Source organism: Vigna umbellata, chromosome 8 (genome assembly GCF_029865625.1).
Source record: "Vigna umbellata cultivar VRB3 chromosome 8, Vumbellata_1.0, whole genome shotgun sequence".
NCBI lineage: Eukaryota > Viridiplantae > Streptophyta > Magnoliopsida > Fabales > Fabaceae > Vigna > Vigna umbellata.
In genome coordinates this window covers 46,733,417-46,747,520 of record NC_142172.1, presented here as the reverse complement: position 1 = coordinate 46,747,520, position 14,104 = coordinate 46,733,417, and the positions used below count along the sequence as shown (strand labels likewise).

The 14,104-nt window shown below is 33.4% G+C and overlaps 1 protein-coding gene across 9 annotated transcripts; it reads left to right on the top strand.

Moving 5' to 3' along the window:
- Window positions 1-4,348: 4,348 nt before the first annotated feature.
- LOC124843214 (Protein kinase superfamily protein) lies at window positions 4,349-13,846 on the top strand. 9 transcript variants are annotated; one of them, XR_015781544.1, is made up of 16 exons: window positions 4,350-4,825; window positions 5,377-6,512; window positions 6,653-6,822; window positions 7,426-7,592; window positions 7,683-7,751; window positions 8,067-8,139; window positions 8,652-8,808; window positions 8,913-9,204; window positions 9,317-9,431; window positions 9,538-9,701; window positions 9,935-10,009; window positions 10,111-10,522; window positions 10,799-10,862; window positions 11,402-11,453; window positions 11,553-11,577; window positions 13,459-13,846. XR_015781544.1 is itself a non-coding variant. In XM_088096188.1 (12 exons), exons 1-12 carry the CDS (start codon window positions 4,481-4,483, stop codon window positions 10,297-10,299), a joined length of 2,952 nt encoding a protein of 983 aa, XP_087952314.1. In that variant the 5' UTR covers window positions 4,350-4,480; the 3' UTR covers window positions 10,300-10,629. The 9 variants fall into 9 exon arrangements, 1 of the variants encoding a protein (XP_087952314.1); XR_015781543.1 differs by lacking the exon at window positions 13,459-13,846 and adding an exon at window positions 11,651-11,917; XR_015781546.1 differs by lacking the exon at window positions 13,459-13,846 and having other exon boundaries at window positions 4,349-4,825; window positions 8,913-8,955; window positions 9,076-9,204; window positions 10,799-11,453; window positions 11,553-11,917.
- Window positions 13,847-14,104: the final 258 nt, after the last annotated feature.

The following is a 14,104-nucleotide window of genomic DNA, read 5'->3' as shown; positions in this document are numbered from 1 at the left end:
GTTCTTCTTATTTCATTTTATTTTTCATTTTTTTAATATTTTTTTTACATTATTATACACGATAATAATATCATTCTAATTCGTAATTCTTTTAAAAACACATATTCAGATGATGAAAATAATGATTTAACTATATATGCAAGTTACAATTATTGAAAAAATGTAAATGTTAAATTCATTTTAAAGATAACTAGAAAATTATCAGTCAAAAGATAAATTTTAATTATTATATTAATATTAATTAAATAACTCACAAATTTATTTATTTTTTTTCCTCCTATTTTCTTAATCCAAATAACATTACTTCCACTTTGAAGTTTCTTCCTCGTTTCTTTATTTCCTCACTCAGTCCATCAAATCCATTCCACGTTTCAAATATTTCACAAGTCTCGTTTTTTTATTTCAGGAAAATCGATCCCGTGGTCTCCCAAAAAATACCATATCACTTGACGGAAAACACCACTTAGTGTAGTCCAGTTTTTTACTAAGGCAAAGCAAACCAAAATAACCCCGTACTTTTTGTCGTTTATTTTATTTTATATTTAATTAAATTTGATTTTTTTATAAAATTGGAAACTTTGAACTGAGCTTCCTTTAAAATTTTATGATATATTGAAATATTGAAACACAATTGAGTATTTATCGTTAATTTTTCTTTCAATAGGTAATATGAGTGTTAAATAATGTAATTCTTATTTTGTCCAATTACTTTCCTTACTTATGATCACGATTAATTATATAATTATATAATTATATAATTTTATAATTTAATTATTAGTTGTGAAATTTTTTTGTCATTACTTTCAGTAAATACATCATTTTTCTTTTTTTACTACAATCCAACATTAATTAATCTTTTACCTCCCAACATTTTTAACAAATTCTAATCACATATTTGTCATTAGAAAATTGATAAAGAAATTTTCGAAAAAAATAAAAAATCTTTCCTATCGTACTAGTCAAAAACATCTAAAACACTGTAATAAATGTTATTGAATTTTTCATGTAATACAAAATAATTTACCAAAAACTGAATCTGAGTTTAAAGATTTACAAACGCACTTTGCAAAACAGGAAAGTATAAATCTAACTAGAAAGTTAGTTTTACAAAAACAAAAATATACGAAACTTTGACACAATTCTCACAAGTATGGTGAAAATAATATATTTTGCAGTGAAATGCGAACAATTTGTGATAGTCGAAAGTAAGATTATGTAGAATGCAATTGGAGTCCAACAAGAGATACTCTCGATTTTGCATTGCTTCTACAGAGCCTGATGTCTCTTATAATATTTATCCAACTTCCGGTTTGGTTAAGATGTTTGCGTTGTGTGCTAGATATTCGATGGTACTAGAGAGACATAAGTTCAATGACAAACTTATGTGTCTGTCTATACAGGATTTGGATGTGATCTTGGTAATTGATTGACTATCTGTCAATCACATTCTTATTAATTATAGTTAAAAGAAGTTGTTGTTTCCTAGTTTAGGGGAGTCAAGGTTGTTGTCGTCTCATCAGGTGTGGCAAAAAGCCAACGAAGGATCACAATGTTTTATCATCTTAATTCAGTTGAAAGTTGAGAAAGGTAATATAAGTTAATATATCTTATTTGTAAACGAGTTGGAGGATGTATTTTCAAAATGAAGTGTCAAAGTTGTCTCCTTAACGAAAAGTTAACATTTCTATTGATTCAGTATCAAAAGTAGAGCTAGCATCAATATCCTCACTATATGGCCCCAACTGAGTTGATGGAGTTGAAAAAACATATTGAATAGTTGTTGGAAAAGTAGTTCATCATATCAAGTGTGTCACCTTGGGAAGCACTTGTGTTGTTGGTGAAGAAGAAATGTGGTAATTTTAGGTTGTGTGTGAATCACACAGTTGAACGAGTTAATAATTAAAAACTATCATATGTTAAGGATTAATGATTTGATGGATCAATTGCATGTAGTTATGGTGTTTTCAAGGATGAATATTCAATTTAGATATCATTAAATTCTAGTTAAGGCAAAAGATGTGCAAAAGATTGCCTTAAGGTCCAGATACAAGCATTATGAGTATATAATTATGTCTTTTGGTGTGATTAACGCTTCAATTTTGCACATGAACTATATGAACGTGATATTTTAACTTTTTTAGATAAGTTTCTTGTAGTTTTTATAGACGACATCAATGATTAAGATCTTAAGAGAGAAATATATATATAACCTGTTGTAAGGATTCGACTTATTATATAGATGTAATATAAATCTAGCCTATTCAAAAATTTGACATCTTTTTAACAAAAAAAGAATAAAAAATAATTTTGGTTACTAAAATGTATGTGTTTATGAGATTTTTAAAAATATGAGAAATATAAAAGGCACCTAACATGAAAGACTTGTTATTTTATTTTATTTATATACTTTATATATATATATATATATATATATATATATAACATAATATAATGATATAACATAAAAATTTTCTTACCTCTAAATATCACCATTTTATAAACTAAAAGATATTTATAAAATTCAAAGATATTTTAAAAAGTAATTTAAATAAAAAATATTAAGTAAATATTCCAAAAAATTATTATCATGACATAATGAAAACAAGCTTTGACATAAAAATAAGTTAATATAAATAGTTAAATATGTTTTTCGTTCCTTAAGCATCACATGATTTTGGGTTTAGTCCCTACTCAAAACTTTTGTTCTTTTTAGTCCTTTTAGTTTTAAAACTTGTATGATGCCACTTTCCCTGATAACTTTGTGCCACGTTTTTTTTTTTTTTTCTCTCTTTTACTACTCTTTTTGCCAAGAACCTTAATTATTTTCAAACATAAAAATTCCCTAATCTGATTTCATAAATGATTGAAGACAGGTTCACATAAAAGTGTTTGATTGAAGACATATGCGATTTGCGCGAAGTTGAACGGAGAAGACAAAGAAGCGTCGAGAGATGGAGGTTGCTTCGCGCAGGTTGCGGTAAGCGTAATGGCTTGGACGAAGGTTGAAGGAGATGAGGGAGCCGTTTAATGCTTTCATGGCGTGGTTAAGACGAAGGAGATTCTTTGAATGGTGGCGCAAAGGAGGAAGATGTCTCGCGAGTTAGGGTTTCACGATTTGGATTGTTGATTTCTGTAATTTGCTATTCAGGTACGAAGGTGCGAAGAAGATTATGACGTGCGATTTCTCGAGTGTAATTTGGGGTTTTATGGTTTCTTTGCATTCGATTGGATTTTTCTTCTGCAGATTTCCATGATGATTTTGATTTAGTGAAGAAGATTAGTGTAGGGAGATCGTTGTGATTACCCTTTTGTAGGAGTTGTCCATGGTGGACTCATGGTGATGGCCATGGAAGTAATTGAATCCCGAGGGAATTAAGAAGGGGTAGAAATTGAATCGTGGGTTGAACTAATGTATTCAGAATTTGGTGGGAGAGGGAGAGATGTGTGTTGCTGCTATTGTCGGACTTTTGATTTTTACTAAGAACCCTAATTATTTTCAAACATAAAGAAGTCCTAATCTGATTTCATAAATGAAAACATACGGGACACATCACTTAAATCTGATTTCAAAAAGTTAAAAACAACTTTGCCCTTAGTCACCTTACAAAGAAATCTAACACCAATACAAATTTTAAAATTAAAAGAAACAAAAGTTTCGAGTAGGAACTAAACCCAAAATCGTATATGATACTAGACGAAAAACATATTTAACCCTAATATAAATATGAAAAAAGTACAAAATCTATTGAAAGTAAAATAAAACAAAATTATTTTGCATAGTAACTAGAAAACACGTGCTTCAATTTTTTCTATGATTAAAAATAAGAAAATTTAATTATAAAGTAAATATAAATAGTTTTTATAATTTTTTTGTACGTATTTTTTTATTATAGATAGTTATTTTCATTTTTAAAAATATTAAGTTAAAAATGGTCAAATTTAAAAAAATATTAAATTAAAAAAGTTCCTTAAAAAATAAAGTTAATAAATAATTACTTAGAGGATGAAATTAAAAAAAACAAATATTTTGTTCAATAATATATATGTATACTCAAAATATACAAATACTACGAATTTATTGATATAGTAAAATAACCGTATATAAACATTCTAAAATTATATTGTATATTATATTATATATATATTATATACTTTTACAGTTCACTGAAGAACCCATTAGTTGTCAAATAACTCAGAATAATTAAACTTGCTAATTTATTATGCTTTTATTCAGCCATAAAAAAAAAGAAAAAAGAAATGAAAGATAATAAAGGAATCTGAAGGATTACTTAGAGAGGTCTACAAGTAGACGCGCTTAGAAAGCACGTACAAATTAACTAGTTGTACTTGTAGGTCAGGTCCTTCAATCTGATCCAATACCGAAACTCCGCGCGTGCTATTATCTTTCGCTCTCCTGCCATTGTAGCTTCCTATACAAGAACGAACACAAAAAACCCTAACCCTAACTTCTCATCCAATCATGGCTACCGATGCCCGTGACTCGCGTCACAAGCATCGCCGATCACCCTCCCCGGAGGATGTGGACAGATCCTCGAAGCGCCACAAGCACCGCCACCGCCATCGCCACCGCCACGGGAACAAAAAGCGCGATGAAGATATTGAATTCGACGATCGAACAATTGCTGCTGTTCCTTCTCCAACTCCGCATAGACATGCACAGGAGGACGATGTGGAGGAAGGAGAGATCCTCGACGACGAAGCTCTCGATAGCGAGGTAGGGAAAAAAGAGACTGAATCTGATGTCGAACCTGGTGAAATCAAGGTGACTGGAGATCGAGATGTTCAATCCGATAATCAAAATTCGGTATGTTGAGATTGATTTCGTTTATTTTGTTTTAGTTCACTTGCTTTCATTTTTGTGTATCAATAAACGTGATATCTGTTTGGTCTCGGAGAAAGTAGAGGCCATTGGAGTAGATTTGAAATAAATTTCCCTTTTCGTAATTCTGTTTCTTGGTTGCGAATGGTTTTCCTGTCTCAGTATTTTAGGTGTTTCGGTGTATCTCACTTCCTCTCGATGACCAAACAGAGCACTGCGATTCGTTGTTTTCGGACGTATAATGAGTATTTTTTTTTTAATTCCTGAGAGCTTTGGTATAGTACACTGTCAGTGTCTCATAGATATGTAAGAACCTGGTTGCACTACACGAACATGAGTGAATTGCAAAAGAAGTCTCTCTAGGCGTTTCAGTGAAGACTGGTGGCTTACAGTTAATTTGTAAGAGCTGGTTATGAGTTTTGTAAATTTAATTTTGCTCATGGACTGATTTTACGGCACTGTTTATTTCATTTGGCATCACCTCCAGCACTTTAGTTTTCTGCATGTGCACTCAATTTTTCATTTGTGCTGAACAGGGACACCTCACTGTAAATTCAGAAACTAATGAGGACATCAGGATTGATAAATTTATTAGTCCTGCAACCAATACAGATGGTGTCTCTCCTAATCGTTTAAGTGCTGAGACTCAAGATGGAAAACATGCTACAGATGGTCTGGACAATGGTTATTTGAATCCTAAATCTTCCAGGGCAGATAAGTGGCGGAATGGTGAGCTTGGACATTTTAAAGGGAATGAGAAACTAAAAGGTGACTTTGATGCACTGGAGGCTAATGTTAGGAAAACACATTTCCATAGGAATTCGTCATCCGAAAGTGGTGGAGACAAAGGTAGAATATCAGGAAGTTCTCCTTCTCATGGCAGATATAGAAGTCGATCAAGATCAATTGGTCATACAAGAGACCGGTCTCGTTCTCGTAGTGTCATAGATGAATATGTTCATTCCAAGAGAAGGCGCTCTGAATATGACTATGATGAGGAAAGAGTGAGGGCACGTGGAAGGGAACATGGTCATGGAAGTGTGGTAGATGATAGAAGGGAATACAGTAGTGGATATCACAATCGCGATGCCCATGATAGAGATAGGAGTAGGGATAGAGACTTGTACAGAGAAAAAAAACAAGAGGAAACAAGCAGGGGTAAGGAGATTGAGAGGGACCGTCAAAGGGTAAAGGAACGTGAAAGGAGCCGTGAGAGATATAAAAGGGATGTAGAAAAAGATAGGAGCAGGGAAAGGGAGGATAGGGACAGGAGGCAAGAAAAGGAAAGAGATAGGAGCTGGGAGACGGTGTTTGAGAGGGATATGAGAAGGGAAAAGGAAAGAGATAGGAGTAGGGACAGAACAAGAGATGCTAAGAGAGATAGAGACCTGGAGAATGAAAGGGATGATAAGAATCGAGAAAGGGATAATATTAAGGAGAGGGCAAGGCGAGATGATAGATATAGGCACAAGGATAGAGACACTGCAAATGGTAAAGATAGGCATGTGCGTCATGAAGATGGTAATGACAATGGAGATAAATATAGAAAACATTCGAGACATGAAGAAAATGATTACCATTGGGATAGAAAAATAAATCCTGGTAATCCTGTAAAGGATTATACTTCAAGGGGGGGAAGTACTGCAGAAGTGGGTGAAAGCAAACTAACAAGGTATGTTTCATTGACTAAATCCCATCGTCTTCTATACACATTTTTTCTCTACTTTTCTATCACCTTTAGTTATTTTTGAAACAATGCACTCAACATTTTTTTTTTAATTTTTATTTTGTTTATATGTATATTGGATGCAGCAGTGAGGTTGAACCAGATGACTTAGAGGAGGATACATTGCACTTACCTGACCAAGAAGAGGAAGATCTCAACAGGATCAAAGAAGAAAGTAGAAGAAGAAGGGAAGCAATAATGGAGAAATACAAGAAGCAGCATCAGCAAGTAGAAGTGGTTGGAAATGAACGAAAAGGTATTGTTTTCCTCATTTCTTTATTGATCTGTATGATGGGTTGATAGTATCAGTTAAATTACCTTTGGTCACAAGTTTAATTCTGTCTTCATCTATAGTCTTCTTGTTGTCATTTTGATCTTTAAATGCTTACTTGGTATCTTAATTCTTGCATAGGAAATTAACCTTTTTCAACAACACAATTATGGATGAATCCACAGGGAACCCCCCACCCCTAAATTTTTTGGGGGTTTTCAAAACATTTTTCATCAAAAATATTTTTGAGTATTTGTGTCTCTAACTCTCTCTCTCTCTCTCTCTCTCTCTCTATATATATATATATATATATATATATATATATCATGTAAAAGAAGCATTGGAGCGGATGAAATATTAAAATTAACATTGCATGTTTGGGTCGCACCTGAAGATTCACGTGACCATTTTTCTATTTTTAGATAGTAATTGATGTTTTTATTATATTATTACCATTATATTGAATTCTGAAATTAAAAGATTTATTGAAGAGAAGATATGTTAGAAGTGTTGATCATTATTCCATTTCCCCCTTGTTATCTTCCTACTTGGACTACTTTAAGTAACTTTGTAATGTGCTCTTATTAGACAAGGATACAGACATTCAAACTGAAACCTCTGAAGCACATGATGGTCAGAATGATGATGCCGATTATGTGGAGCCATCATTTACTGTTGGAAAATCTCCTGAAAATGTGACTGTTGCTTCTCAGAAGATATCTCTTGCTGGAGGCCTGGGAGAGGGTACTCCAAAGGTCTGCCCTTATTTTAAAGTAAAAATTACTTTATAAGTTGGAAAAACATATATCTAGTGGATTTTTTAATTTCATTTGTTATGCTTACAGAGTGAAAGGTCAGAGGACAAGTACTGTGACGATATATTTGGGGAGACACCAACGGGAGTTCGAAAATCAGTAAGTGTTTTGGTCATACTATTCTAATTTTGTAGTATCTGTGTGCACCTGAATTGTAGTATATTACTTCATAGTCGAGTGTTAAGACACTGAATGTACTATAGTGTGATATCTTTTCATCACATATAGCTGGTTTCTTTATATTTTTCATCACATACATTCTTCGATACAATTTTACAATTTCACTACACTTATTGCAGTTGCTTCTGGAATTATGTCAGTATTTTTTTCTTGACTTGAAACGTTAAACCATAATTGTTTATTCATATTTTTGCTCTTATCTTAACTATTAAGATTTACTACCTTCTTTTTCAGGGAAAAGGTGATGGTTTAATGATTGAAAGGGTTGGCCTACATGATAACTGGGATGATGCAGAGGGATACTACAGTAAGTAATTCGTTGGATTTTATGTATCTGTTTTCATAACGTTCTTTTGAATTGTTGTATTGAGGCCTGAGAGTTTGACGAATTTTTTTGGCTTCTTTGCCAGAAACGTTATTAGTTGTTTTTACATAACTTGTTTATTGGTTGGCTATTGTTAACATGTCTTTATATTTGTTCTTTCAAAAGTGTAACAGCATTGATTTTTTATATCAAAACATTAATTTTGTTGTGTTTGGAAAGAATGACTGGAGATAATCAATACATTAATGGAATCCCCCCCCACCCACACACACACACCCACCCACCAAGTTGAAATAGATCAAGAGTGGTCTGTTTTGACAATAGCATGTTACACATCTTTATTTACGTGTGGCATTTATAACGGATCTGTTCTTGAAACCTGTTAACATGTGGTAGAATCTTTGGGCGTCATCAGATTTTCTTGGAATTGTTGGAATTTCTCTGAAATATTTGTTTTTCTGTTCATTGTTTTATGCCGTGACGTTGTTATGCAGGCTATCGAATTGGTGAAATACTTGATGGCCGGTATGAAGTCACTGCTGCACACGGGAGGGGTGTCTTTTCAACAGTTGTTCGGGCAAAGAATCTGAAGGTGGGAAATGGTGAGCCAGAGGAAGTAGCAATAAAAATAATTCGTAATAATGACACCATGTGAGTGATGTTTGTTTCTTGGGAATCATCAGTGAGCTTTTTTCTTTTGGGTAGTTTTTTATTTTTATTTTTTTCTCACTGTTCTACATATGTAACGTGCCTAGGTACAAGGCTGGTATGGATGAATTGGTCATATTGAAGAAATTAGTAGGTGCAGATCCAGATGATAAACGTCATTGTGTTCGTTTCCTTTCAAGTTTTAGATACAGGAATCATCTTTGTTTAGTTTTTGAATCTCTTAATATGAATCTCCGTGAGGTTTTAAAGAAGTTTGGTCGCAATATTGGCCTTAGGCTAACAGCTGTGAGAGCATACGCAAAACAGCTTTTTATTGCCTTGAAGCATCTCCGGAACTGTGGTGTTCTTCATTGTGACATAAAGCCAGATAATATGTTGGTATGCTCTAAAATACTATTGCTTTTATAAATTTTTCATAGTTTGGTTTCCTAATTTCAAGAAAAAAATCTATAGTCTAACTTTTATATCTGCAATTTTCCCTTCTGACTAGGTAAATGAGGCTAAAAATGTTTTGAAGCTTTGTGACTTTGGTAATGCAATGTTTGCTGGTAAAAATGAAGTTACACCATATCTTGTGAGTCGTTTTTATCGTGCCCCAGAAATAAGTAAGTTCCATTCATTGTATTTATGATTTTTCATTCCTAACTGCTTTTTTCTTGTTGAATGTCTGATGGTTGCCAACTGTTTGGGCTTTTGAATGTTTGTATGCAGTACTTGGCTTGGCATATGATCATCCATTGGATATTTGGTCTGTAGGCTGTTGTTTGTATGAGTTATATGTAGGTAAGGTTCTTTTCCCTGGGCTTACTAACAATGACATGCTGCGACTTCACATGGAACTGAAGGGCCCATTTCCAAAGAAGATGCTACGAAAGGTATACATTTATTATTTTATTTATTTATTTTTTATTAGTGCCCAGCCACAGTTTGATTGTTGAGTATGTATGAATTATTTCAATACTTGATACACGTTTGATATTGTGTATCTATTTTGACTTACTTCCTAAATCACTCCTTTTATGTGGCTGTACCTCAATTCAACTTTTGGTGTAAATAAATTTATTCTTATTAATGATATCCACTTATTTTTTGACTATCTTCCTTGCAGGGAGCATTTACTGAACAACATTTTGATCAGGACCTGAATTTTCTTGCAACCGAGGAAGATCCTGTGACAAAAAAGGTAAGCCAGACTTTAGATTGCATTTCAAGCTGGTCTGTTATCAATTGTGAATGGGTTTTTTGACGAGTTTGAATAATGATGCTATAATTATTCCTTAATAGGCCATAAAGCGGCTGATTCTCAACATTAAGCCAAAAGATATTGGAACACTTATCACTGGCTCTTCCGGGGAGGATCCAAAAATGTTGGCCAACTTTAGGGATCTTTTGGAAAAAGTTTTTGTCCTGGATCCAGACAAGAGGCTGACAGTGTCACAAGCTCTGAACCACCCATTCATCACTGGCAAGTGAACAATGTTGCTGAAATTGACTCCCAAAATGATATACTGATATTTGTACATAATGATCCAATTGATATTGAGGTTCTAATTTTATTTGGCACTATCTATCTTCTGTGTATGGCCCAAGGAGTGTCATCACAGTTGTCAGCATGTTGAAGTGAAAAAAGGGTGATGTCTCTCTACAGGCGTACACTTTACTGGCGGTTCTTTCAGTGGAATGTACTGTTTCTATTGTAAGACAACTTGCCAATGGCAGTTTCCTTTAGTGTAGCTGTATTTGTACTTCAAACGTTCCTCTTCCAATTACATTCTCGGAAAGTTTAATTTTGAATTTTTTTTATAGGCTGGCTTATTCTTTCTTTACTCTTTCCTATTTTATGTAACTTTTATTTTGTTTTGCTTATACTATTTGCATAGATTATATTCTTTTCACCCTTGGCTTTCATTATTACTGTCAATTAATATATATTCCTTGGATTCTGGAGATTCTAATTTAATTTCTCATTCAGGACACATATCACTGGTTTGAGGCATCCCTTCATGCTTAGATGCTTAAAAGGAACCCAGGAGAAGGTACCTTGGCTTGTTTATTGGGAGATTAATTTCACCGTGCTGGAATGAGTTATGATTTCCATTTTCATTAACAGTGGTAATAGAATAACTACCACATTCGAGTAGGAACTTATTTCAATGAGCTTGAGCTGTCAATTTTTTTTATGAGGAGAATCAGTGGTTATTGGTGCTGTTTGAGCTACTCACGTTAATTATTGTTGTTAGCTGGGTACATGAGTTAAGGGGAGGGAAGTGGTCAGTGTTGAACTTGCTTCCGATTCTAGATACATGTGCCACTAGGCCATACGCCTAGTTTTTACTGCCTTTTAAATTGTTTCAGTATAAATGGTCGAATTCCCAAGCAATAGCTTTTTCCGCATATTTCTTTTTATTTTTAGTCATGACTTAGGTGTGTGGATATTTTTTTCTTGAATTGTACTTGAGCATGCCTTTCCATCTGTTGTCTTGTGTTATTTATAATACTTTTTTCCTTGAATTTACCCATACACATATCCTAATAAACTTGTGTTGCATCTTATCCATGGCGGGTCATGTTGGAGGCAATTCCACTGGATGTCTTTGGCTATGTTCTTGAAGCAAATCCGTTTGACGGTGAGCAATTCAAATTCAGAAACTATTGTTCTGTTAAGCTTGTGGTATGGATTAAAATTGCAAAATGAATCTGATTCTTATTTCATTTTTAAATCTTAGGTAGCATCTTGGTCCTGCAATTTTTGTAAGTATATTCAAGTTCAAGTCCTTTCTCATCATTGTCAGTGTTGAAGGCATTGATGGTCCTTTGCATCCAGTTTTTTACAGTGTGAACCTAGTCTTTATTCCTGTTTCCGATTTGGTGGAATATCAAATTTGCAATTTGCGGTAAAACTTTCCTGCTGCTTGTTTCCTATGTTGAATGTAGATGGCGCTTAGGTTTGATTGTCGGGCTATGTGCCATACTTCCTGAGTTGTTTCTTCTAATTAAACATTGTGTTTTTTGCTATGCTCCTGTTCCATGTTGTCCTAAACGCCTAATATTGTTTGTTATTGGCCAATCTTGTTCTTTTCGTTGTGATTCATTTGACGAGCATGTTGATTTCATGTTTATTTGTTTTTTAGAATGGAATTGAGTTTTATTTGTTAGTAGAATTCATTTCTTAGGGATGACATGCGCATACGTATTTTAAAATTTAGTGAAAGAAGACGGTCGCGAATTGGGTTGGGATGCCACCATAAGGGGACTAAAAAATAACTCAATGCTGTTAAATTATCGTTATGGTGCTGCCATGATGCTATAACGTGTCATTTTCTTTGCTTATTCTGTCTGTCCATCACTTCAGATACTCAGTCAATTTTCACTCATGTTTCTCAATGTATGTGTTTATGTTCACCATCAATCCAATGATATTGTGCTGAGTTTTTTTTTAATATATATTTCATAATTTTGTTCTGTTTTTTGAACTTCTGAAACACGTTGCATGAGGTTTTTTTTTTTTAATTAAACCGATGTTGCTTCCAATAAAAATTTCAGTTCAAGGACTATGTGAAACACACTCAATCAAATTCTTTCGAGATTTGATTCCAGTCTATGATCCTGTCGTTTTAAATTTGTTTTTGCAGTCTTTTCTGTTATTATACATTCTCCATGGCTTCCATCATTGACTGAATTTGGATTCTTTGCTCGGTTTTTTGTGCCTGCCCTTTTACCGTGCCTACAAAATAGACTGATTTTGATATTTTAAAACATATTTGAAAGCTTTTTTAATTTACCAATATTAGTATATTTCGAAGACTCAGCAGAGACAATTCTAAAATCTCAATAGAGTCTGGGTAGAAAAGGTTGGTCAATTCTTTTGCAGTCCTCGGTTGGCTTCAATGCATGTACACTTTAGCCTGTCAGTTTACCTTTTTATATTTTAATTTGATAATGAATAGAAAATAAAACGGCTTTGCAAATTAAGTAACAAAAATGAGTCAAGGTTTAGATGACTGCCATATCTTACTAGTTTAGGACTATTCTAAAATTGGAAAGATGAGACTACCATTTTTCGGTGAATGTGCTATACTGGAGAACAAAGCAGACAAGCCTCAAATGTTGTATGCTGTTGTACCTTGGTTGTACAAGTTAATTGAAACCTTTCCAGACAAGATTGTCCTTGGATGTGGGTAGTTTCTACCTCACCTTTGAGAAAAAGCTTTACTTGATTGCTATAGCTTTACTAATTTAGGAGTTCTGAAACTTGAAACGACTTCCGATTGACTACCGCCTCCTTTTTTTTTTGGATAAATGTATAAAATGTATCTTGGAGAAACGTAAGGCCTATCTCAAATATTGACATAGTAATGTAGATCTACCTTGGCTGTAGAAATCAATGGTTAGCTTTCAAAACGAGATTGTTCTCGGGTGTGGGTAGATTGTACCTACAGAAAACTCTCTTTCGCTTGATATCTGTGAACCGTTTATTCATTTAATATCCTGATCTCTTGAATGTGTAGCTCAAATAGCATGTTTCATGAACCATTTTTGTAAAGTATCCAAAAGGAAAGCAGGTTCTGTCTAGTCATGTTGAAATGTTCATATATTCCCTTTATATGGATCCCGTGGTGCGGGTTTTTTCAGGTAAGAAATACTGTAATACTGGTATTTTGGAGGGAATATTGGGGCAGCTAAAAACAGATGTTTTAGGATAGTTTGCTATCTGAGCAGAATGCTGTCCTTGCCTGTCCGAATAACCGGTCAAAAAAAGTAAGTCCTCCAAAAAAAGTAAGTACTCGTGCAAAATGGGCATGATTTTGATCTAGATATGGAAATAAAAATACGATCTGGTGGAGTTGGTGGTCCCATAACGAATGGTTTGATCGGCAGTGGAGCTATGATTTAAGTTGGAGTAGTAGAACCGTCTCTTAAATTTTTGCTTTTTACTCAACTTCCAAGTAGTCTTTAGTTCTAAAACAATATATTTAATAATTTATAATACGATATTTAGAGTTGTGGTAGTCTTTTATTACCCATATCTGAATAAATTAATGTTAATATTATGAATAATTCAGTACTATTATTTTAATTTTAACGTTAGATATTAAAATTAAGTTATAATAATTATCTAATATCAAATAATTGTGATAGATCTAACTTTTTTCTGTGATTTTAATAATGTCAAAAACTCAAGAAGTATTTCAAGTTTATAATAGAACTTTAATACGTTATAACCACAGAAACATATCAAATTTGAGATTTGTTTCGTTCGAAAATTTATCACAGATTC

Bases quoted from the DNA above. Each gene is read 5' to 3' on its own strand.
- LOC124843214 (XM_088096188.1), top strand. From the start codon at position 4,481: ATGGCTACCGATGCCCGTGACTCGCGTCACAAGCATCGCCGATCACCC. The intron at 6,823-7,425 runs GTATTGTTTTCC...TGCTCTTATTAG, and splicing joins GGTTGGAAATGAACGAAAAG to ACAAGGATACAGACATTCAA. The intron at 9,432-9,537 runs GTAAGTTCCATT...GTTTGTATGCAG, and splicing joins TTATCGTGCCCCAGAAATAA to TACTTGGCTTGGCATATGAT.